The sequence below is a fragment of the Andrographis paniculata genome, unplaced genomic scaffold (assembly GCF_009805555.1).
Source record: "Andrographis paniculata isolate CXL003 unplaced genomic scaffold, ASM980555v1 Contig95END, whole genome shotgun sequence".
Lineage (NCBI taxonomy): Eukaryota > Viridiplantae > Streptophyta > Magnoliopsida > Lamiales > Acanthaceae > Andrographis > Andrographis paniculata.
The window spans coordinates 36285-61568 of NW_026137634.1; the positions used below are offsets into that span (position 1 = coordinate 36285).

Below are 25284 nucleotides of genomic sequence, written 5' to 3' on the forward strand. Positions count from 1 at the left end.
TTATTCAATTACCATTTCACTGCAATAAATATAATATCTAATATCTATATAATATGTTTGTTCCTATCCTATCTATGCATCGATCCTTACTTGTTTACATTAGTATTTTAATTTAATCCATGTATATATATATATATATATTTGTGGTTACATGCATCTATCGGTAATTAAATGGATGAAAAATCGAAGATATATATAATTAAAATAATAAAATGTATATATTCTCAGTATTGGACGTGCATGATGCAAGCTAGCTTATAACATATAGTATTATTCAATTTAACTTGTAAATGATTGTTGGATGAAATAAATGAATAAATAAAGAGGAGGTATATAAAATCAATATATGGGTATATATCAATTAAGGGCTATATAGATATAGGCAAGATTAATATTATTATTGTACCCATGAACCTTTATTGAGAAACAAGACACACAAACATACAAACTATTGATAAAGAGAAGCAGAAGAAGTAGATATAGATCATGTAAATAGATGGATATTCTCGATAGGTAGCTAGCTGGTGATGTTGGAGCTGGAGTGTTGGTGGTGGGTAGTAGCTGTAGTGGTGGTGGTGGGGGGCCAGATGAAAGCACCTATGGCGAATTGGCGCTTCCGGTGAAGAAGATGGTGGTGGTGGTGGTGGTGATCCTCATCCGATAATGATAATAACAACCATGAGGGAAGAAGTCCGTACTGAGCGAGGAGAAGGTCGAGCTGCCACTCGGGCATCTCCTCGTACTCCCACTTCTTGTACCGCGGGTACTGCAATGGCATCCTGAACTCCTCCTGCAACCCCCCACCCACCCTGCTTACTACTTCTACTCCCTTTATTCCACATGCTGTAACAGTATTATTATTAACTCCTGAAGAAGAAGAAGAAGAACCAGAGCTGATGCTGTTAGGGCTGCCTGCTAATCCTCCGCTGCTGCTGCTGCTGCTGCTGCTCATTTTAAGTATATATATATATGTGCAAATAATAGCCGATTTGACTTGATGTCTTTTTGGACTCTCTCTCTCTCTCTCTAATCTCTATGCTCTATGCTTCGTGCTTCACTTCACCTCCCTTTTATAGAACGAATATATGTGGTGTGCGGAGGTTGGACGTATAACCTTGAGGTATGGGTTCAAATTTCAGATTCGAATCAATGTCTACGTCAAAATACACGCTACTCGAAAATGCACACTGATAACAAACCTGAAATTTGAATCTATATATTTTGACGTGAGACTTGCAATTGCTGTCCGAAAATACACTGTTAACGAACTTGGAATTTAAATCCATGACCGTGTTATATATATTTTGCCGTGTGTGCAATGTATTATTATATATCACCATCATTAATTATATTGGTGAAGATTCTACAATTTTCCTACTTGTGTTTGATTGGAATTGATTGGCTATTGACACGTACATGCAAACGTACATAAATATAATCAATTATGTTTATATATATATATATATGTATATGTATATGTATATATACAAATAATTAATTAATGGAAGTAATAACAATTATATATGAAATGATCTTGTAGTAAGTAAAGAGTAGTGATCTTTACAGACACACAACTTACTTATTGCCAAGTTTTTATTTAATTAATACACACGTTATGATATCCCCCAAAACGCAGTACATATTTATATACTAATTTATATCCACCGGCAGAATTATATATCCCAGGAATTTAACTAAGGAGCACATTTTTCTTTTTACGCGGAATAAGATATTATTAACATTAAAAATCATAAATTCTAACGCAAGTAACATTAAATATTGTTCAATTAAAATTATACATTCAGCAGTTGAATCACTAGACTTTGCCCTATTTTTAAAATAATGCAAAATAATTTCATTTTCGACTTTTGTAAAAATATTCTTTTAGCACTGTAAACTACTCGCTAGAAATTCTTATCCTATATTGTTATGCAAATTATTTTTTATAATCTTTGTTGCGGAGAAAGATCTCTCAACAATGGCTATTGCAGTAAGCAAAATCAATGTCAATTCAGCAAATCGATATACTAACTTCAAAACAATGTATCATTTTATTTCAATCGTGCTATTTACAAAATCACCGATATTCTAAAGAAAAAAAAAAAAAAAACACACTCAATTTTTTTAATATTAACAATGTACTGCTTGGATTCCTAGGTCAACAAATCATCAAAATCATCTTAATATAATTTAGCAAAACCGAGTAACTTACCAACATCAAATCTAGTAAATGAATCTCGGAGATCAAGACATGCAATGATAGCAAAAAATTTTGAACAATTATCGATCTCTTCTGCAATGAGATCAACAATCTTCAATGATAAAATAAAAAAAAAAACAAACAAACAAACTAACTAATTAATTATTAATAAAATAAATGAAGATCACATATGTGTAGCTATAAATGTGTAAAGTACCCATAAAGAAATGAAAATAAATCTTTAGTTGACCATTGATTTTTCTTCAATTAAATTTCGTTCGACAACGCATAGTATCTTTCGAAACAAAAATATCTTTTTCAAATAATTTTTTTCATATTTTTCAACAAATCATCCCAACCATCTTTCCAATACAACTTAAACTTATCTTTCAATGTAATCAAAGCTACAACATTACCAATATTTAAATTTCCTCCTTTCCAGAATTATAGTATGGATTGTGTTTGGCATCGAATTTAAAAAGTATTATATTATATTGATAGTGGTAAAAGAATACAGATAAAAAGACTTTTTTGCCCTTGTGAGTATATTAATATAAAAAGTAATGATGTGTAATAATAATGAAAAAATAAAAATAATTTTACAGTGAGATGATTATTTATAAAAATAAGACAATTATTTTGAGACGAACAGACATGATAAACAGCACTATTGGAGGAAGAGAGTATATGTTTATACTAACAATTTCAACATTAAATGAGGTGTGAAAACAAACAGACACCTCCGGACGGGAACACCATCACTCGCAACAACCGCAACCGGAACCAACTCACACGTACATATATCATACATATGCATATAAGAGAAGGATATCAATCGATCTTCCTTCCTTCCTTCCTTCCTTCCTTCCTTTCCTTCTTGAGAAATCGATCTTCCTTCCTTCCTTCCTTTCCTTCTTGAGAAATTCATATATAGTTCGAGTTGTGTTGTGCTGTGTCCCCTCCCTTCCGCTTCTGTCATTTTTTTGAGAAGAGAAGAGAAGAGAACACGGCACAACACACATTTTTTTTCTCTCTCCATCAAGTGCAGCCCAGTGCAGTGCATCATCATATATGTTTTTCTTGGCATATATATCCATATAGATATATATAAATCTTTTTCTAAAAGAAAGTATAAAAGAAATAATAATAAAAAAAAAAATTGGCAAACGAAAATGTAATGGAAACCCCACACCAACACCCACACTCACACCACATCCTCAAGGATGGATATCTATCTACCTATCTATCTATCTATATCTATCAGGAATGATGATGTGAATGAGATCATTAATTAATACTCAACTGCTGCTGCTGCTGCTTGCTATTAACAATAACAATGGTAGTAAATATAATCTAATCTAATCTAATCTAATCTAATAGTAATAGTAGTATAATCAAATCAAATGAGATAGATGATCAAACCATCTGGAGAAGCTTGATGCAGCCAGATGAATTGGCGGCCACCACCATGTTTGACTTGTGCCTCCAGCACACACTGGAGATGAACTGCCCGCCCCCGCTCTCGTCCTCGCCACCACCCTGCTGCACATCACTCTCCCTCTCCCTCTCCTTCCCAGTTATGGGATCCACTGACCCAAACTTGTGCGCGCTGATTGGCATTGGCAGCGACCTGTAGTATGCATACACCTGCACCCACCCCCTTCAATTACTCTACTAATTTGTCTGAAAACAAAAAGTACTAGAAGAACCAACCAACCTACCTCGTTCGTCTCCGACCCACAGGTTATATATCCATCAGCAGCAACTGATAGCCCCACAAAGTTCTTCTCATTAGTGTGCCCTCTAAGAGTCAACACGCAAGCATCTCTCGACACACTGTTGGAGCTCGTTCGCTTCAGGTCCCATACCTTCAGCGTGTTGTCCGTAGATGCAGAAACAATGCTCCCTGAATCCAAGAACTTGGCAAAGCTTACTGCTTTCTTGTGACCCCCCAACACGCACCAAGGTACCGAAACTTTGCGTACGTCATAGCAGTATGTTCTGTAATCAGCAGAGCTAAATGCTAGCAAATGAGCCGAGTGAGGAGAGAACTGGACGCAGCAAACATTTGCATTGCTCTTGATTGTGCATAAGCTGTTTTTCTGCACCAGAAGACAAAGACAAAGATGGAGATGAAGGAGAAAATTTACTTGTGAATCACAACAAAACATAAGACCATCCATTTATGTCCAACACTAGTAGCCAGTAACTGAAAAAACATCACTGATTATGAAGATTTTTAAGTATCATGATCCATAGAGATGAAGCATGCATACTTGGTTGATGCTCCACAGTTTAACCAAACGGTCGTCACCCCCACTGACCAGCTTTGTGGGATCAACACTGGAAAAATCCACAGACCAAGCCCTTTCAGAATGCTCACTGAAATGAGAGAACTCTTGACCAGTCGATGCATCCCATAGCTAAACCCATCAACAGTAAGTTAGTTGCATCAGAAACTCAACTATAAAAAGTCAGTAACGTACATTAATATCAGAAAAAAAATAAAAATAAAAAAATAAAAAATAAAAAATGCTTTATTCCAAAAAGCCTATCTACTAAATTAAGCCAGTGCAAATTAATTGACTTGCTTATGCACACTAATGAGCAACACATATTAATACAGACCTTGACTGCGCCATCATAATCAGTCGAAGAAAGGTAGTTTCTAATATAGCTATTCCAGCATATGCAACTCAGCTTTGATTTGTTTGACATCTCAACCACAGGATAATGAATGTCGACGGAGTCATTGAAGAGAGATTGGAATTCATATATTCGGATCTTCTTTGACACCCCTCCTGACGCTAAATAGTCTTCATCCCGATCAAAACTCAAGGAGCATATCACATTTGCAGAATTATTGAATTCTCCATTGCGCAATACCCCCCGTACTCTAAACCTGCTGTACCGGGCATATTTGCACAAACCATCAAAGAAGCCACCTAAATCATCTGTGCTATTATGTGCAGATTCCTTTTCCATGGTACCTGAGTTATCACGGCCTTTCAACAGTTCTCCATCTCTCCGAGTGACAAGATCACCGCTCGGTGTCTGAATGTTGGATCTCATGGAAAAATATGCATTTTCAAGCTGCCTCATATTACCCATCAACCTTTTCTCCATATCACCTGTGTTGCTACCAGATGAAAAGCTGATCCCACGTGCAGGCAGAGACTCTCGGTAGGAGGAAGATGGAACAAGCAAGTTTTTCAATCGGCGCTTCTCAACCTCTTGAATGTCAGCCTCTATATGCTGGATTTGCTCGGCCAGTTTGGATGCATCCTTTTGTTTCTGATCATTTAGTGATGAAAGAAAATACAATAGCAAATCCGATTCCCCATCTTCTTCATCAATCAAGGACAGCAGCTCACCTTCAGGTGATTCTTCAATTGCAGTAACAAATTCAGACTGTAGGATCTCCCTGGCAATCAATTCAAGTGCCGTTACTAGATGGATTTCAAAATTAGTAAAATATGATCCCATACCCAATATGAAAAACAATCAAACTGTCTTAATCTAATTTAATTATTTCTACATATGGATTTCTCTATATGCTTGCCTCCTCATAACAATGCCCTCATTGAACTAGTATTCATTCTTTTGTTTTCTCGCTATGAACAAATTTTAATAGCAGAGTAGCTAATAACACAGAAGGTGATTTAAAGATCCACAACTGAGATTGCACAGTTCAATCCAAAAACTGCTCCCAAGTTGATACATTATTCTAATTAGGCCACATTAAGTTGCTAGGTCGTGTTGCAAAACTTCACAGCCAACTATAAAATATAAATTACCAACATCTTCAGATTAAGATGGCAATATTCAATCCTCTGCCAATAGATTGGGATAAGGGAAGGAATATAACAAGTTGGGAGAAGAAAACTTGCAGTGTGGAGACTAGAAATTGTGATGATACCTTGTTGTCGGGCGCAGTGAAGGCTCGGGATGAAGTAACCAAAGACAAAACCCAGCTTCCTTGGGATTCTCTGACAGGAAACTAGGTGGGAGAATCCTATGACGTAAATCGTGCATTGCAGCAACATGAGATTTTCCAGAATCAAATGAGCCAAGTAACTGATAGCACCGCCAACAACACAAGTATCAAAAGAATAAAGTGTCAATTATATGGCTTAGGGAGGAAGAAATTAAGAAGAAAGCAACACATTTAATTGAGTGTTTTATAGCCATCACTTGCACACATAAAAGCATAAATATAGAACTACTAGATAATTCAAATTTTGGTATACTTATGACAAGTTTTGATGGATGTACCACAATTATAGTCTCTCCCTCTCCCTCTACCTCTACCTCTTACCAACACAAACAGGAAAATGTTATCACTATTTATAAAAGTAAAACAAACATATAAACAAGTGTTTCGATGGATGTAACACAATTATAGTCTCTCCCTCTCCCTCTACCTCTACCTCTTACCAACACAAACAGGAAAATGTTATCACTATTTATAAAAGTAAAACAAACATATAAACAAGTGTTTTATATGCTGACATTCATACATGTGTTTGTTTGTGTGTACAAACCATAAAACCAATAACTACCTATTACAAATTTGAACCATTACAAAATCATATATGAATAAACCCACCTAAAATTATTGAACTAAATCTACACAAATTATGTGTGTTTATGTTTTGTATGTAGCATTTGTAATTGCACGATAAACCACATTCTCACAACCTCAGAAACCTGAACAAACAGGCTGACAAAGTTTTAATATCATTAGACATTGAAACGGTATCATTATATAACCAGGGGAAAAACAGGTTAATCTCATTCCAAGTTATAAGGCATGAAGTTGATAATTATTTGCGCTTAAATTAAACCTAAAGACACTTGAAACAACACATTGACCAATATCCTTTGATTGAATAACAATTTCCAATAAAGAATATAGTGATATGCTTTAACTACAGCATTTAACATTTTCTTTCAGTCAACAGGAGCATTAACAGATTAACATACAAAAATCAATTTATTTGATTATAAGTATTTCACAGACCTCAAATAGAAGAACCCCTAAGCAATAGATGTTTGATGCAAAGGTGCAGCTCTTCACATTTGACAGCTCCGGACTGGAATACCATTTTCCTTCCAGCATAAAATCCATAGACTGCCTTGCTGGTTGTGATGAATCAGGCACATTATGGCCAAATGATTTGATCTGGTTCTTCAATTCCAGTTTAGAATTGTTCCCTTCGTCTTCTACATCATTGGGACTCAAATGACCAAAAGAATCTGCTTTGGATACATTTGCAAATGTAGTACGAACGCCAGACCTTGATGGAAATTGAGGCCATCTTTGAAAGTTCATATTTCCCCCGGATTTCTGTTTCTTTGAAGAGTGGTTGTCCAGGGGAAGTATAGTTTGATGCATTGGCCTTTTCCCATTCCGATTATGATTTAATTGTTGGGTATCTCGATTTGTGGCACTTTCAGGGATCCCAATACGAATAGTAGATCCCAAATACATAACCTGATAAGAAACTGAGAGCTTGAAGCAGGAAGGCTTCATTCCTTGAAGAACAACACCTCGAGAATGAGAAAAATCTACAAGATCCAAGATCTTTCTGAATATCCGCATTTTCTCCACTTTGTTTGCCATTTTTCCTCCAGCTTCTATCCATTCTCTTAATGTTATGCCGTCGGCAACACTCTTAGAAGCAAAAGTAATTGATGGCTCATGAAAACCATCGGAAAGGGGTGAAACAGGCTTTGCAGTCAAACCATATGATGCAACAGCATTTGTAGAGCCAGCAATGCCAAATTTATGGCGATCCAATTCCAAAGACGACTCACCAGATCCTCTGAGAGTTTGGCTTTTATGTATTACTCCTTTGCCTCTCAATGTACTTTTAATAAAGTACTCCGAAAACCCCGACTTCGACAGAATTTTTGTCCGGATACCCGTAGAAGTATACAAACAATCACCTGGAGTGCCTTTATCATCATTGTTGAGTAAATTGCCCATGATAGCACCATGACTGTAATTTTGTACCGGCTGATTCTGTTCGATTATAGCAGAAAACAAATTTTTGTCCCCATCTTCCCAGGCATTTCCAGTCGCCTGACCTTTTCCTTTGTACCCAGTTTGTCCACGAAGAGTGGTGTTTCCTGATCCACCAGCAATCTGATACAAATTCTGCCACTGGTTTTGCCTAGTTTGCATCCGCTCTCTATTGCCCGAAGTACCCACTATAGCCATCTTATCACCATCATAATTTCTCAGAGTCAATTCTTCAACCATGATACCATTACCATCCACGCAACGAGGACTGGCACTCGCATGTTCAGAAGAACCAAGTCTATCTATGTCTTTTGAATCTAGCATGTCAGAATATGGATTCTTTGATATTTCAGGATATACATCCATGCCAGGCATGACCATTTCATTTGAAGGTAGTATGTTAGAGCTGCCGGGTTTAACTGAGAACTCATTCTCTCTATGTAGTATGTGTGTGTCATCAACCATTTCAGCTACTTCTCCAATTGCTTCATCCATGATATCCTAATTATTCTCATCTAATTAAGAAGAGTTTTTATTAACTGTGAAAAGAATAATAACGCATTGTCAGAATACAAGATCCGCATATTCAGTAGCTCTGACTTTCGCATTCATATAAATAGCAAGAATACTAAAATGCCATAGCAGCCAAGAGAGTAACCCAGGTTTCACAACTTGGCTTTGAAATACAACAATGGCATTAGCCCAAGATCCATTGCTTCAGATTTCTGAAGACGGCAATCATGGTTGCAAGAACTAAAAGAGTAAAGTTTGATTTTGTCACCCTATATAGTATGGGATAAAGTTTACAATTCATATATATATATATATATCCGATATAAAGTCTAAACAGTTTATGCATTAAAATTACAATGAGCCAAAATAGGAAGGATGAGTAAACAATACTCTCTCATAATAAAAACAATACTTACGTTGTTTCAGACATGTTTAAATACTTTTTCACAATTCAACACACCATATAATTTAAAACCGCATGACCTACTAGAATACATGAATAGTGTGCTATTGTAATAGCTCATCAAAGCTGCACACATAAAGCAGCAATTCACCTTGTACAACTAGTATCATACGAAATGCAAATAGATTTTTAGTTTCAAATCACACATTCACTCATTCCAAGAGTGACTAAATTCTTCCAACAAACACCCTATCTTTAAAATCATGCCCATTTACAAACTTAAAAAATTTATTCGCATCTTCCCACTCAAAATTGTAATCAAGGGTTCAAAACCAATAAAGCAATAATATAATATGCGAAAGACCAAAAGAATAAGAAGTTCCCTTGGTGATTATATTATCTACGGGGTTTAGAACCACCATTACTGCAACAAATTGGCAATCTTGTCTAGAGATATTTTTGTGTAGGAAAAAATGCAAAGAAAAATAAACAAATAAAAGGGAGAGTTAGATATGTTTTAAGATTAAGTGATTTGACTAACAGATGACATCCTAACTGGAAAACTGAGAGCAAAGAGGAGACAATCTGGTGTAGTATTTAGATGCTTTACTTTTATATTATCTCATGCCATTTTTTGCAGTACTTTCAGAGGTTAAGACACTTATTTTAATTCCAAAAACTAAAAAATATAAAAAATAACTTTTATTTTAACTGCAGTAGGTTAAAAACATGAGATAGATCTCATAAATGAAGGCAGATTAATTATTAGATATACTCATCAATGAAGACAGATAAAACTTTAAGATTTAATATTGGCGGCAATAGCACCAATCCCCAACATTGAATACTATTGCTGTCAACAATTCTTAAAAGAAAAAGAAGTGTTTATCTCAGTATCACTAGAAACAACGTCCAAAATTTCCTACTGTACTGTAACAACTTTAGAAACAAAATTATTCCAACTGTAATAATCGCATTAGAGCTCAGTCCTTTAGAAGATCTGCCACTTACAATTTTTTCGACCACAAGAAAATCCACAATCCATAACAAGATAGTCGGCATTGCTGGCCTGAAGATGAAGAGAAACAAATTCTTCAGAATCTTGCTCAAATCAATCTATCTTACATACCGAGAAACACTTCAAGCTTGAGGCCAGATTACATAATTTTGTGATGTCAATTAAAAACCCAAAATAACAAATGAAGCAACAAATAGCGGAATAAGCAAATAATTTGCAGAAAATAAAAGCCACTGACAAGTAAGGAGAATTTAGATACCTGGCTACTAAGGGCATGTACCCTTTTATATTTTATGTTATGATTGCAGGTACATAAATCTTGTTAAGTCATCCCTCGTGTGCAGATGAAACTCTATTCATAAAAGCTTGAGAAATCAAATATTTCATACTGTTTAATTTTAATTCATCTAACAAAGTAAAAGCATGACAACCATCGGTGAGTGGCAGAACTTGATGAATGCTTACATATATGCACATGAAAATTTCAGTGTGGAGGAACTTGGATCATTCAGCATAACCACTAAAAGAACTGATAAATGGACTAAAATCTAAACAAAAAAATCAATAGGAAAACAAACATCTAAATTCTAAAGTCATACGCTTTTTACCAATTATCAATCAATCAAAAGGAAAGAGATCACGTATTTTCAGACGGTTTCCAGTTTCTCGACAAACTCCATGGGCATTTCACGAATACTTTAGTAAATAAAAAAGCAAACTTTGAGAGGAAACCAAGACGAACCCTGAAACACTAGAGACTCTTGAAGTTGTTCCCTTCTATAGAGCAAAACATAACAATAACAACAAACTAATCTCCTGAGCCGTCCATCGAACACAAATCAATCACAACTTAAGGCGACGATCATCCAAAGCAAAGAAAGTATACGAACCTCCAGTCCGGTCGGGCAAAGGAGTCTCGCAATCTAAGCAAATCGCAACCAGGAATGCAAAGAGGTTGAAAGGGGAGGGGAATCTACATGGGACAATCGTGAGCCACAGAAATCAGAAAGCCCTAAAGAAGGAAGGAGAAGAAAGAGACAAAAGTTGGGAGTGGGCGCGTGAATTCCGGAATGGGGGAGGGTTGGATTTATGGGATGAGCCTGAAATGGCAAGAAAAAATATCTGCGCAAGAATATGTCGACCCAGAACGAGGAAGGGGGGGCAGGCAGGGTGATCGGTTTTAGTGTTGGCCGTGTATCGTCGTCGTCGTCAATCGGGATGTCGGAAGAAGCATTGCAGCCACTTATCAAATACTCCCTAGTAGTATTTGTTTAGATTGAAGCGAAAGCTTTGGTTTTGGGTGGTGCTGCTGCTGCTGCTGACGCTGGTGGTGGTGGTCCAGTTCAATCTTCTCCAATCTTCAATCTTCAATCTGGTTGGCCCCCAACCTCTGCTCTCGACTCTGCCTTGCCTTTTCTCTCGCTTTTATTATTCTTTTTTATAGTAGTATTTATTTTTCTTCCTTTGGCTGGCTGCTCAGTCTTTTTCATCCGTAAAATTAGCTTAGTCAAGAAAAAACATATATATTTTTCTATTAAAAATTAATAAAAATAAAAGAGTATGAGTATATCGATTTGTTGATTTTATAGTAAATTTAAAAAGAAAAAATAAAAATAAATTTAACTAATAGAAAGAATAACATTTATTTATTTTTTAAGTTATTCTAAAATATAAAATTTTAAAATTTTTGAAAATTAATTAAATATTGAATAATAAATGAGACTCCGCTAAAATAATAAAATAAAGATATTTATTATTATATTTATGTTAAGTATTTTATATAATAATTTAAAAAAATAAAATCTTATTGATAAATAAAATTATTAACACTTTGAAAAAATCATGTTTATTAGTTTAAATTTGATATTAAACTTTAATTTGATGTTTTATAAAATAGAATAGTATTATAACGGAGCTAAATAGTAGGAGTATCATTTTGTGCATTTGATTTTATATGTTTCTAAAATTTAATACTATTGAATAATAGTATTAAATCTTTTAAAACATTGTACAAAATTAAGTGATAACAAGACCGAAACAAAGGAGGGAGATGGTTAAGGTTGGAGTTTAGTAACCAATTTCGGTGGATTGACACAACATTTTAGGCACTTCTGTTTCCACCTCATTTTTAATCATTTTTTTTTTTATCCGATGTGAAAATCCGCAATCACTGTTGAAAAGTGCAACCATGTATGACGGATAACCTGAAAGCATTGGAGACTTGAAATCTTTAATTATCTTTCATAAATAGTGATAATGATAAAATTTTATATTTACTACTCGAGATCTATCAACACTAAAATATTATTTGTACAAACATTGTAAAACAATAATTCTTTTTTTATTTTCAATTTTTATTTATCTTAAATATAAAAATTAATTTAATTAAATTTATAATCTATTACGCACTCAAAAAATTTTTATTTTTATATTTTTATTTAATAAACAAATATTTTTTTTATATTTAAAACTCTTTATTGCTTATAAAATTAGTTTTAAATTAATTATAAATAAATAAATACTCTCTCTTGGGTTTTGCAGTAAATTAAAAAATAATAGTATTTTATTTATCAGTGAAACTGCATAAGAGATTTTGATATTTTTACATCTCTACTTTATGTAAAAAAATAAGTGTATGTGTAATGTTATATTTGTAAAAAGTATTTTGGTATTAATGTATGATTATTTTCATTAAAAAAAAAAAAAACAATGAATGCTTTAAAGTTGAACAATTTATCCGAAATTGAGGGAGTACAATATATTATAAAAAAAAAATTAAAATATGTATTTCAACGGGATTTCTCTAATTGAACTATACGTGATAAACAATGTCAGACTCAGGGGGTGTAAACATACACACATAAATTTTATTTGACAGTTTCAAATTAGAGAAATGTCGTTGAAATTCTATTGTATCATGAAAAGAGTATGTTGTGGATGACACTAGTAATTACTCAATCGTCTCCCAATGTATTAATAATACTATTATATGATAATATTAAAACACTGCTATTGCAATTGCAGATTTCATTAATGAAGGCGAGTTTTTTTGTTTTTTAAAATCCTAGAATAAAAGTGAAGGAACAAAGATAATATAAAATACCACGTGGATGGGTGGAGTCAGGAGTGGTGGTATTATGAATTATAGTCTATAGATCGATCGATCCTAGTAATATACTCCACATCTGTATCTGTATCTGTATCTGTATTTGTATCTGAATGTGTGTGGCGAAGAGGCGTCCACGTAATAGGAGTATAAGAATCCGATCCCATTGGCCACTTCACGTGGCTGCTTTATGGGGCGCAACTTCTACTCGCCCACCTATTGGCCGCTCTCCTGCCACGTCACCCCTCCTAATTAATTGCTCTCTCTGTATATCATCACCCCACCTCCCTCTTCATTATTCTTATTATTATTATTATTATTATTATGATTGTGATCAGTTTATTATTTTCTTTTAATGAAGTGCCCGCCCATTAAATTAAAAAAATACTCCTATTGGATCTGCTCTGCAGCCCCAAGACTGAACCAGTTAAAAAAAAAAAAACATTTGGATTTGATCCAAGCTCATTCGATGAGTTCAACTAAATCTATAAAAAATACTTTATCCCTCTCTTTTGAACAGGGCATTTGAAATTTTGTAATAAATTAAAAAATAATATTATATTTATTAATTAATGAAAGTGTTCTACATATTTTGATATTTTTGTTTTTAAATTTTTGTATAAAATAATTGTATGTATAATAATATATTTATAATTTAGATATAAAAAAATACAGATATTTTTCTATTACTATATGATTATTTTTATTAAAAATGAAAAACTATACTTTTGAACGAAAATAGTCAAAATTGAGCTTTAAATTACAACGGATAGAAGTAATTATTACTACATACTAATAACATATAATAAACTCACATTTTTTAATAATAAAAAAAACTAAATTATATATTTATATAGAAGATACGTAATATATAAACTTTACAAAGAAAATAATATATAACTTTTATTATTTTAATTATTCTATTATCATAATTTTATTAAGCCATTAAGCTCTAGTTTTTTACTATTTAAATACAAAATATTTTGAGTAAAAACATCAAATTTGGACTAAGAGAATGTTTTGTCTATTAATACATAATAAATATAGAGAATTTGTTCTTTTAATAAAAAATTTCCCATATATTGTTTTTTTAAAAAAACTTAATATATTATATGAATTCATTATTTTTATATTATTTACTTGCGGTAAAAAAAATATATATATTAAATCAAAACACAAAACAAACACATACAGAGTATTTGCCGCATTACTTTTCGTGCATTATTTTTATTAAAATGCAATGCAATATTATATAATTATCCTAAAATAAATATACAAATAATATATATATATAATAGTAAAAATTTTGAATTTGAATAGTCGTATCTAATATAAATAGGTATTAATGTGATATTTTGAATGTAACATATATTTTTAATATAATATAAAAAATAAAAAATAAATATTTGATTTGATGTTTTTAGAAAAAAAAAATAGAATGAATAGTCTCGAAGGAGAATTCCCAAACACCCATAGTAGGTTCAAATTAAGGTTAGGGCCAACTCATAAAATCTATCAATATATAAAAAGATTAATGAATAATAGTGTGTGTATATATATATATATATATATATAACATCGCCCTAGTATTCTCCGATGCACAGCAATTTAATACGACTCGCATTTAAGATTAATAGCTAGGTAAGTAGCTGTGAATTTCTTCTTCATAGATCACATCAGATGCACGCAGACATACTTGAGTGAGTGAGGGGAGGGGAGGGGAGAAACTTATGATAAACAGCAGCAATCCGCATAAATAAATGAATGAATCAAATAGTTGGAGCGGGGTGGGCTTGCGTACCTGTACGTGTACGTGTGCAGCATCAGATCAGGGCATGTACCACCTGCAATAGCAGCACCGATGCAACCACCAACAACTTTAGATACTGCTACTGCATAGAGTGAGTTTAGGGTGAAGGATTGGTGGTGGACATCGATGATCATCTCATCGTGTTGTTATGTTATACACACATATCAATATGTTACCTACCCCACCTGCATGCAGAGACCACGTTTTTATCATCTTGCATTCCCCTCCAGATGTTTACCCGACCAGCCCAGCCCAGCCCAGCCCAGCCCCCTAATTTCTTGATCTATTCCCTGTCACCTGCATTTTTTACCCTTAATACTCTTAACCCTTGCCACAAGGTCATGCATCCTTGAGTTCCACTCGGAGTCATCCTCTGAAGATGATTCTTCAGAGTTCAAGCCTCCAGGCATGTGAGAACTACTATCCTTATCATACGCTGCCTTGGAGGTGGCACCAGCACCATCTCGCGAAAATAGTAGAGCCTGATCGTTTTCATTGTCACTATCATGTATTTCGATGACCATCTCTCGAGAGGCAGAAGATGATAAACATGGCCTTTTACTGGAACACCCTCGTCCACCCGTTGAACGACCTTCTCCAGCTGTTGCTCCTGATTCTATACGCACATCACCAGAACACCAAGCATGTCAAAAAAACAAAAGTACTCATTTCATTGGTTACACTGCTCACAAGCAAGAGACACTAACAACGCCATACTACCACCATTACAAACACAGGTCATAAATATATTGTTCCATCGTGCCGTGTTCTGTGGAACTTCTTAGCGGGATCCTACCGTTGAAGTAATATCAGTGTGATGATGAATCGAGATACAAGAAAGAACAATAAAGCAAAGGCATTAGGAAAACAAGTTGCAAGCAAAAACTATTGAGTTACAGAATGACAACAGTAGAAACTAATATTTATGATAAATACAAGAGGAAGTACATGGACAAGCCGTAAGGTCAGATCAACCTCAGCTTAACAAGATTTCCCGTACATTATTTCCATCTGCTAATGATATATGGAGAAGATTAAGGGCAAACAAAAGATTAGTTGTGTGCTAGGTTTCATAAACAGACCATTCACATCATGCAAAATTCAATATTGTTGTTAGCTGTTGTCAAAATCCATTAAACTCATTCGCACTTTGCTCGTTCATACCTATATGGCAATTTTAAAATGCATCACCAGTTCTATTTCCTAGATGCTTTCCCATAAATACTGTCCAACATACGCTATTTCGCTTTATGATTTATGAGAATTAAATAAACAGTCTCACCAGCTCAAATTCGCTAAGTAACTGCAAAACTTAATCTAAAATGTATACCTGAACATTGTTGCCCTCTCAATTCATTCTCCAGAATCCGCTGCGCTTCACATCCACTGCCTTGATTAGCATCAGTAACTTCAGCTTGAGAAGTATTACAAACCAAAGACAAATCAGGAGAGCATAATACTTCACCTCTAATGTCCCGTTTAATCCCAGAAGATGAAACTGTGTTTCCAACTCTGCTGTTTTTGGGCTCAAATGAGTTGTTAGCCTCCAATTCTTTCTGCTTCAGAATACTCCTGGCATGAGAACCCTCAGGGTTTTGGTTCAATTCCTCAGCCCGATCAGCATCCAAAAGTTTCTGCCTCAACTCATTTATTGTACGAGTATCCTCAAAATTTTGGCGTTCTAATTCCTTTGTAGCCTGATGAGCTTCCAAGAGTTCATGCCTCAAGTTATCTATAGTTCGAGTAGCATCGAGATTTTGATTAGCCAGCTCTTCCACAGCCTGAACAGTCTTATAGTTTTTTCGCTTCAACTCCTTGATAGTTTGATCATCAGCCAATTTCTTGATCACCATATCCTCATACTCTTGCTCCAACTTCCCGACTCTTACTTCCAATGAGAGAAGCTTACTATTTTCAGCTTCCAACTTTGAATTCTTCTCATGGACTTCCTCAACTTCAGAAATCAACTTTTTATTTTCAGCTTCCAACTTTGAATTCTTATCATGGACTTCCTCGACTTCAGAATCGAACTTTTTTCTTTCAGCTTCCAACTTTGAATTCTTCTCACGGGCTTCCTCAACTTCAGAAACTAACTTTTTACTTTCAGCTTCCAACTTTGAATTCTTCTCGCGGAGCAATTTCTCTTTATCCCTAATCTCTTCTTGCTCCTGAATCAATCTTGTAATCGTGTCATTCAGATCCTTACATTTCATCTCACTTAATTTCAAGTCTTCCTTGAGTTTCAAATTTTCATCATTGAGTAATGCAGTAGTTCTCAACAACAACGCTGCCTTTTCTTTGAACGAATCACAATCCTGTATGATGTTATCTAACTGGTCTACCACGCTTTTCTCACGGTCCATCACAATCCTGTTCTCAACAAGAAATTCTTCGATTAGTTTTAGAATGAGTAAGCTTTCCAATCCATTTAACTTCCAATTTTCCAAGATAGCGTTCTCAGCAATAAAAAATTTATTCTCCAAAACAATAAACTCAAGTTTACATATACATGAATCATACACGTCTGATAAAATTAAAAATAAAAATGGGGCAAAATAATACACAAAAATGGCGCAGAGAAATCTAAAGCTAGTGTTTGGAAGTAACTGAGAAGGGGGTGAGATGGACGAAAATATGAGACGGAGGGAGTAAATAGTAGTAGTATTTTTTTATTTTTCAAACCTTCGGGTGAAGTCGTGAACGGCGGCGAGATGTGGCTGACCGGCTGTGATTGGAAAACAATGGCAACTATGGGCAAACAGTGGCGACGGGGTGAAGAAGAAGAAGAAGAAGGAAGAAGGAAGAACCGAAGAAGGGGGAGAAAGAAGGAAAAAGAAGCGGCTGCGGTGTTGGGAAGAAGAGGAAAATGGGGCGGCGTCTGCTGTGGTTAGCTTAGGGTAAGTAAATTTATTTTTTTTTTTAATCGGAAGTATATAGGGTAAGTAATTTGTTCCTAAATAATACTCCCTCATCCGCAGTCAAGATAGGTTGAGCCGGTTGCAGGTTGAGAATAGGTTAGTCGCAGTTAGGCGGATTAAATTTTTTAATTATTTTTTACTGTCATATTAAAAATTATAATAAAAGTAATCAAATATTAATATCAGAATATATTTTAATTTTATATAAACTACAAATATACTATTATAAATACAATTAATTTATATATAATTTACAAAAGAGAAAAAAAATATCAAAATCATCATGTACATTTTATTTAATAAATAATATATTATTATTTTAATCTACTGAAAACATATATTTTTACTTAAAAATAAATAAAATTAGCTTAATAAATTAATTAATATTATCTACGCGTTGCTTTTATTTTTTTTAACTATATTATCAATGTCACTTTTATTTATTTCGATTTTTCATCGTTTGTTTTGTTCGTCTTACATTTTATTGTTTTATAATATTTTTTTTTATTTTAGAATCTATAGTTTCATAAAAATTAATTAGGATTTATTTGTAAAATATTTCTTATTATTAATTTTTTTAAACACGATAACTAATACTATTTAGAATTAAAAAAAATTTATATTTTTTTATTTATTTTAAAATATTTATTATTTAGATTCTACAATAAAACTATTTTTATCTATTTTTAAATATTAATTACGAAAATATTTAGGGTGTGTTTGTTTGGGGGATTGAATTGGATTTACACTATTCATCCAATTTTTTCCCCCCAAAAACATCAAATCAAACACCTATTTTCCATTTTTTATAGTATACTAAAAATTAATTTTACATTGAAAACATCACATCAACACCTATTTATATCATATCATACAACTATTCAAATTTAAAATTTTTACTATTCAAATCCAAATTCAAAATCCAAACTCCCAAACAAACACACCCTTATAATATTATTTTTTAATAAAAAGCCTGTGGCCTAGCCGGCTTAGCTCGCCATCCGCCGGTGGATTGAGTTGAGTTGATGAAATTTTGATCCGCGTCGCTGCGGGTTGGCCCACCAACAACCCGCCTATTTGCGGGTTATGGTGGGTTGTGGGTCAATCTGTCCCGTTAACCCGTTTTGACATGTCTAGTCCCAATACAATAGTTTTTTTTATCATTTTTTTTTCGTCTTAAAATAATAGTCTCATTTTCATAAATAATCATATAACCATAAAATTATCCCTACTTTTTCATTATTATTACACAATTGCCACTATTTTTTACTTTTTATCGACTACTCATATAATATCAATATTCCTTAAATATCGTACCCAAGTCAATAAGACTATACTTTTGAGACGGAGGGAATATAATTATGTAACAACTCAACTTATTATTATATTTACTATTTCATTTTCATTTGGTAAATTAAAACTATTTATTTTTTATTTTAACAAAAATAATTATATATTAATATAAAATTATCTTTTAAATTTTATATAAAATGATGATTAATTAATTAATTAATTATTTTATTAAAACAAATTATTTTTTATATTTATTTATTAGTTTATTTTTTAAAGAGTTTTAGAAATATTAGTATTATATTGAAATATAGTAGAAATAAATATAAAAATATTAAATTAACTTTATTAATATTGTATAATACAAAGGTAATGATATTTGTGTAATATAAATTGGAACAATATTTATAATGTTCGGTAAAAAGTACAATTACTAAAAAAAATTGATACTTTATTATGAGACAAACTAAAATGAAAAATTAAATAATTTGTTAAGGGACAGTGAGAATATTTAATATATATTTTTTTATTTGTATAAAACTTGCACTATTCGATTCATATTTACAATCAAATATCAATTTTTGGTCAAAAAAATATGTTTTGTGCATGTTTTATACTTGAGTTTCACGTAATAAATATAAAACATGGTGTTTTATACATTTTTACTAAAAGATAATGAAATGTTATACTCCCTCCGTTCATTTGTTTTTTGTACAAAATTTTAAAAATTAGTATTTTATTGGAATGTAGTATAAATACAATTAAAAATTAAAAAAAGTTAAAATAATCTTATTAGTATTGTACGATATAAATATAATGATATTTGTGTAATATATTGTAAATTGTAAAAATATTTTTAATATTAGGTAGACCGTACAATTATTTAAAAATGCATACTTTGTTATGAAATTGATCAAAATAAAAAATTGGATAAATCGCTAAGTGACTGAGAAAATATAATTTACCTATAAATGTTTTAAAACAAATACTATCTAACATAAATTAATTGAAAATCTTAAATATTATTGATAGATTTGTAGAAATTTAGATAACAAAATATTTTAAAACAAATATCTATAATTTAAAAAATTGATATTATTTATAGGTATATTTTTTTACAAAAATATATTTATATAATACTCTCTTTGTCTCATTTATTGTGTTATTTTTTTTCTTTTTATAAATTAATTATATACTTTAATTTTATTTTAAATTTTTAAATTTTAAATTTTTTATTTTAATTTTAATTAGATTAATTAGTTGTCTTAATTTTAATGTAAAATTATTTTTATTATATGATAATTATTTACTAATTATATTTTTCTTAAATTCTAATATCAACAGTGAAGAGGACATCTTAGTTGAGAAGGAGAGAGTAAATAACAATTGGTGTTTTTTCTTGTGAAATTTTAGTTTTTGTTTTATTATTTTATTTTATTTTTTCTCTTAAACTATCAAATCAAATCCCATAATTTATTTTTATATACTTTTCAATAAATTAGAAATGAAGAAAACTACTTCCTATGTACCACTTAATGTGTATCATATTTCTATTTCGTTCATCTCACATATAATTTGTTATTTTTTAAAAAAAAATATAATTATACATTTTAATCCAATTTTAAAATCCATAATTGATAATTTTTTATTTTAATTAAACTATTTAATTATTTTAATTTTAATTTATTATTATTTTTATTAAATTATAATTATTTTTAGTAATGAACTTCTTAATTATTTATTGAGTACCATTATCTAACACCCTAAACTAAATATAATGAGAGATGAAAGATAACAAAACAAAAGATAAAAAACTTTAAAAAAAAAAAAAAACACTGACATCGTGGACAAACGGTTGTGGTTGTGTTTGTTTAAAGGGTTTTAAAAAATTTATATTATTTATAATTTTTTTTTAAAAAAAATATCAAATGAAATATATTTTTAAATTTTTTTATATTATATTAAAAATTAATTTTATATTTAAAATATTATATAATAGTTATTTATATCACATCATATTACCATTCCAATTCAAACTTTTTTACCGTTCAAATTTCAAACCAAGATCCAAACAGTCAAACATACCCACAAAATTAAAGATAAAACAAAAATAATGGTGCAAATTATATTGGTTAATTAATTTAACATAAGATAATTTTTTTAATAAATTAATTACTTAATTTAATTTAATATAAAATATTTTTAAAAATTAATTTATAAAATATAATATTTCCTCATTCTAATATTATTATATTTTCAGAAACTTATATAATAAAAAAATTAAAATCATTTTAAAAACAAGACGAGACCTTTTAATACAACTGTAATATAATAAATACTGCGTACAACTCATTAAATGATTAGGTTTTAGTGGTAAAATGAAATTAATTACGTTATGTATGCAAAGTTTGGGTAATTTAATAAATTATTAATTATAAATAAATACTAGTGATCCTACAGGATAGGAGGAGGCCTCTGCATTCATTTTAGCGAAACGGAAAAACTGAACATAACTTCTCATGCGGTGCTTGCTTTGATTTCCTATCGTTTTCCCCTTGACGGATTTGCTTCGTCTTCAGATCGAACTGGTGTCGCTCGAAAACTTCAGGTAATTCTGGAATTTGTGCATTCATATTGATGATTGAAAACAATTTTATGAACAGAGAGTCGTTTTGTGGGTCGTGAGTAGTTTGAAAGTGTTTCGCTCGTAGCTGAGATTATGAATTTTATCCGGATTCTGCGCGATTTGTCTGTTCACGCGTGTTTGTGCTTGGGCGTATCGGTTGATGAAGCAGCAGGAATGCGTTAGATAAGGACCGTCTATGAGTTTGGTGCTCTCTGTTGATGTTGCATTGTATAGATTTAGAATGCGTCTTCGAGCATACGAGTGCATGTGTAGATCAGTTGTCCATATTCTTGTTCTGAAACTTAGGTTTTCGCTTCAGACGAATTAAAGTACAAATTCCGGGATATGCATTCTCAAGTAATAATGTTTCGGATTGCTCGAACATGGATAGTCAGAGTTATACCGCTGAATCCACGTTGTTGGTGGTAATACTAGTAACAAAATCCCTTCCTGATCACTGAAGTCGTTCGTGTAGACAATGTGTCGGTAGAAATTTCTAGTTGTAATCATGGGTGAATAATCCCGTCAGTGCCTTATTCTCTCAGCATTTCTGGACGGCTTATTTCTTGTAAATTATTATTGACTTGCTACCAGCCTCAAAGGCAAATGATTTCTATTCCACACATTGATTGTTGCAGAGTTTGTATTCTATGATCAAAATTCAAGGAGAAAGACCTTGCTTAATTTTCACTCCATAGCAAAACTGTTGTAAATTTGGGGAATTTTAGAGGTAGCTAGAGTCCATGACAAAGAACCGGCTCGAGGGATCGCTCAAGTCCATTAGGAATCACCTTGATCCTGAGAAAGAGGAGCATCTGAAATGGATGAAAACAGGTAATTATGATAGTATTTGTTCACCAACTCCCAATCAAATCCAATTCTCACATGTTTTTTTCCCCATCGGTTGACACGCAACAACTTACACACAGCCGGTCAGTTGCATGTTCTTAGCTTATGGATATGATATGCTTTCACTTGAATGAAATCGTCCGGCTCAGCGTATTCACGTGAAGAGCATATGGAATCTAATCAAGTTCCTCTTGTTCTGCAGAGCTTGAAAACAAAGTGGGAAAGCTTATAAGTCTAGCCAGAAGAACAAGTGACAGCAAGGATGGGGACTCGAAGAGACAGTCTGAACTTGTTAACCTTATAGAAGATGTCCACAGGCAGTATGAATTGCTGCACTCCCTGCACGAAAATTTAAGAGTGGAGGTAAAGAACAACTTCAGAGGCAGAGACGGTAGCGAGTCGCCTACTTCTGCATCAGATTCAGAATCGTACTTTTCGCCAGATGAATCAAGTGTCTTTAGAAACACCGATGCTCCAAATACACCAACTGACGATAATCAGAGCGCCGAAACATCAGATGCAGACTACACTATCCTCAAGGATAAGCTAACTTCTTCCAGTAAAGTGAAGGAGACGACAGGTTTAGGGCCACAATCTGCAGTTGTTGCTGAAATGCTAAAGGAACACGCAGTTCGTGATGACGAGTCAGAAAGTCCGCGACCATGGGCTACTCAAGTGAAGGAGTTAAAGGAGGAGGTTGCAAGATTGAAGGCTGAAAATGAAAAGCTTTTTGGTCAAAAACAACAATTGGAAGATGCACTGAAGCTTCGGAAAGATGGAGAGTTAGAAGAACAATGGTTGCATGAAGGCAATGAAAGGTCTTCTCATCTAAATGGCCTAGTGGAGCAACTGGATTCGCTGCAGAAGGAACTACTGTCTGTAAACAGTGAGAAAGCAAAATTGGAGTTCCAGCTCGAGAAGAAATCAACAGAAGCTTCTGATTATCTTATTAAGATTGACAGTTTGAGGAGGGAATTGAAGGATCACGCTAAGAATGTGGAAGGCAGAGTAGAAGAGAAGGAAAGTTCTGAACTTGATCATGTCAAAGATTTAGACCAAAAACTCGATTCTTTAAGCAGTAAAAAGCTGGAGCTGGAAGAGCAGCTGGGGAAAGCAAGCCAATCAGAAGCTGAAAACCAGGAGCTGCGAAGAAGAGTATTCGACTTGCAGGCATCCCTTTCAGACCGCGAGAACGTACTATCAGCGCAACGTAAGAAGTTCGAGGAGTGCTGTGCTCAGATCGAATCCTTGAATGAGGAGCTCCGGAAGCAGGAGAAGACATTGAAAGGCCTGGATGCTGAGAGAGAGAATTTGCAGAATGAGAAAAGGCAGTACAAAATGGAGCTGGAACAAGAGAAGCAGAAAGCATCCCAGTGGGAGAAAGCAAACACAGAGCTAACCAACAAGGTAGCCGATCAGCAGAAAACAATGCTGGAGCTGGGGGAAGCGGTGAACAAGATGAGAGGCGAGAGAGAGAGGGGGTGGGGGTGGGGGTGGGGATCAGATCCGAAAACGAACTTGCAGCAGGTGCAGGCAGTAGAAAGGAAGATGGAAGAGACGGCGGAAGAGATGCGGAAGGAGCTGGAAGCAAAATACCGGATAGTGAGCAGAAGGATAAGAGTGGCGGAGCAGGTGCAGGCGGAGAGCAGGGAGTGGTGGGAGAGGGGGAGAGAAGAGAGGAGGAGGGAGATGAAGGAGTGGGCGGAGGGGGTAAAGAGGACGGGGCTGGAGGCGAAGGAGGTGGCGGCGCGGGTGGAGCGGGTGGGGCTGAGGTTCGAGGAGAGGACGGGGAACTTCCTGAACAGGATATCGAAAGCGGCGTGCGAGGTGAAGTACATGAGGGAGTGGGCGATGAGGAAGAACAGGGCGGTGGCGCAGGGGCGGAGGGAGGCGGAGTGGGCGGCGGGGGAGATGGACGAGAAGGAGGGGGAGATACTGGCGCTGAGGGAGAGGGTGTGGAGGGCGGAGAACAGGGCGAGGGAGCTGGAGAAGGCGATGAAGAAGAAGGAGGAGCGGATGGTGGGGCTGGAGGAGGAGAAGCGGGAGGCCATACGCCAGCTCTGCGTCTGGATCGACTACCACAGGAGCCGCTCCGACTACTACAAGAAGATGCTCTCGGAGCTGATCGTCTATCATCCTGGCGCCACTAATAGTAGTCGTAGTGGCGGCGGCGGTAGTCCTGCTCCTGCTGCTAGTACTCCCGGTGCCCCTCATGCTGCACCCCGCCGGAGACGACAAGACTACTGATTGCTGTAATGCGTGCATCAGTGCAGCATGGAAGGATCGAGAGAGAGATCGATCGATCGAGGGCATTATATATAAAACTCACGGACCGGACCGCATGCACCCGCACCCACAGGTACACATACAATACTATTACTAGCTACCACTATTTCCAAATTAATTACTAGTAGTATATAATAATGAACTGTCCGTTTTCATTCATTCATTTATACTATAAGGTTGGTTAGTTGTGTCACCAAGCATGGTATATATGCATGCCATGCATAGATCTTCAATTCA

At 33.9% G+C, this 25284-nt stretch overlaps 4 protein-coding genes across 7 annotated transcripts; 1 reads left to right on the top strand and 3 right to left on the bottom strand.

Annotated features, from left to right (window-relative positions):
- Window positions 1–394: 394 nt before the first annotated feature.
- On the bottom strand, window positions 395–1226 carry LOC127243483 (uncharacterized). The gene has a single exon (XM_051263526.1). The coding sequence runs from the start codon at window positions 950–952 to the stop codon at window positions 518–520; it is 435 nt and encodes a 144-aa protein (XP_051119483.1). The 5' UTR covers window positions 953–1226; the 3' UTR covers window positions 395–517.
- A 1528-nt stretch (window positions 1227–2754) lies between these two features.
- LOC127243286 (protein SPA1-RELATED 2) lies at window positions 2755–11624 on the bottom strand. 4 transcript variants are annotated; one of them, XM_051263228.1, is made up of 9 exons: window positions 11053–11624; window positions 10422–10514; window positions 10156–10213; window positions 7224–8767; window positions 6120–6277; window positions 4829–5624; window positions 4477–4623; window positions 3922–4302; window positions 2755–3847 (listed from the first exon to the last, which is right to left on the bottom strand). In XM_051263228.1, the coding sequence occupies exons 4-9, from the start codon at window positions 8721–8723 to the stop codon at window positions 3617–3619; spliced, it is 3213 nt and encodes a 1070-aa protein (XP_051119185.1). In that variant the 5' UTR covers window positions 8724–8767; window positions 10156–10213; window positions 10422–10514; window positions 11053–11624; the 3' UTR covers window positions 2755–3616. The 4 variants fall into 4 exon arrangements, with proteins under 4 accessions (XP_051119185.1, XP_051119184.1, XP_051119186.1 ...); XM_051263227.1 differs by lacking the exon at window positions 10422–10514 and having other exon boundaries at window positions 11053–11623; XM_051263229.1 differs by lacking the exons at window positions 10422–10514; window positions 11053–11624 and adding an exon at window positions 10905–11044.
- A 3442-nt stretch (window positions 11625–15066) lies between these two features.
- On the bottom strand, window positions 15067–17985 carry LOC127243586 (protein INVOLVED IN DE NOVO 2-like). Its single transcript, XM_051263675.1, has 4 exons — window positions 17761–17985; window positions 16544–17448; window positions 16409–16468; window positions 15067–15694 (listed from the first exon to the last, which is right to left on the bottom strand). The coding sequence occupies exons 2-4, from the start codon at window positions 17439–17441 to the stop codon at window positions 15372–15374; spliced, it is 1281 nt and encodes a 426-aa protein (XP_051119632.1). The 5' UTR covers window positions 17442–17448; window positions 17761–17985; the 3' UTR covers window positions 15067–15371.
- Window positions 17986–21797: 3812 nt separating this feature from the next.
- LOC127243545 (COP1-interactive protein 1-like) lies at window positions 21798–25284 on the top strand. Its single transcript, XM_051263633.1, has 3 exons — window positions 21798–21894; window positions 22551–22746; window positions 22964–25284. Exons 2-3 carry the CDS (start codon window positions 22656–22658, stop codon window positions 25006–25008), a joined length of 2136 nt encoding a protein of 711 aa, XP_051119590.1. The 5' UTR covers window positions 21798–21894; window positions 22551–22655; the 3' UTR covers window positions 25009–25284.

Bases quoted from the DNA above. Each gene is read 5' to 3' on its own strand.
- LOC127243483 (XM_051263526.1), bottom strand. From the start codon at position 952: ATGAGCAGCAGCAGCAGCAGCAGCAGCGGAGGATTAGCAGGCAGCCCT.
- LOC127243286 (XM_051263230.1), bottom strand. From the start codon at position 8,723: ATGGATGAAGCAATTGGAGAAGTAGCTGAAATGGTTGATGACACACAC. The intron at 4,624-4,828 runs GTCTGTATTAAT...TGATGGGTTTAG, and splicing joins ATTATGATGGCGCAGTCAAG to CTATGGGATGCATCGACTGG. The intron at 4,303-4,476 runs GTATGCATGCTT...CTTCTGGTGCAG, and splicing joins AACTGTGGAGCATCAACCAA to AAAAACAGCTTATGCACAAT.
- LOC127243586 (XM_051263675.1), bottom strand. From the start codon at position 17,441: ATGGACCGTGAGAAAAGCGTGGTAGACCAGTTAGATAACATCATACAG. The intron at 16,469-16,543 runs GTGAAGTATTAT...ATGCTAATCAAG, and splicing joins GATTAAACGGGACATTAGAG to GCAGTGGATGTGAAGCGCAG. The intron at 15,695-16,408 runs GTATACATTTTA...ATGTGCGTATAG, and splicing joins GAGAGGGCAACAATGTTCAG to AATCAGGAGCAACAGCTGGA.
- LOC127243545 (XM_051263633.1), top strand. From the start codon at position 22,656: ATGACAAAGAACCGGCTCGAGGGATCGCTCAAGTCCATTAGGAATCAC. The intron at 22,747-22,963 runs GTAATTATGATA...CTTGTTCTGCAG, and splicing joins TCTGAAATGGATGAAAACAG to AGCTTGAAAACAAAGTGGGA.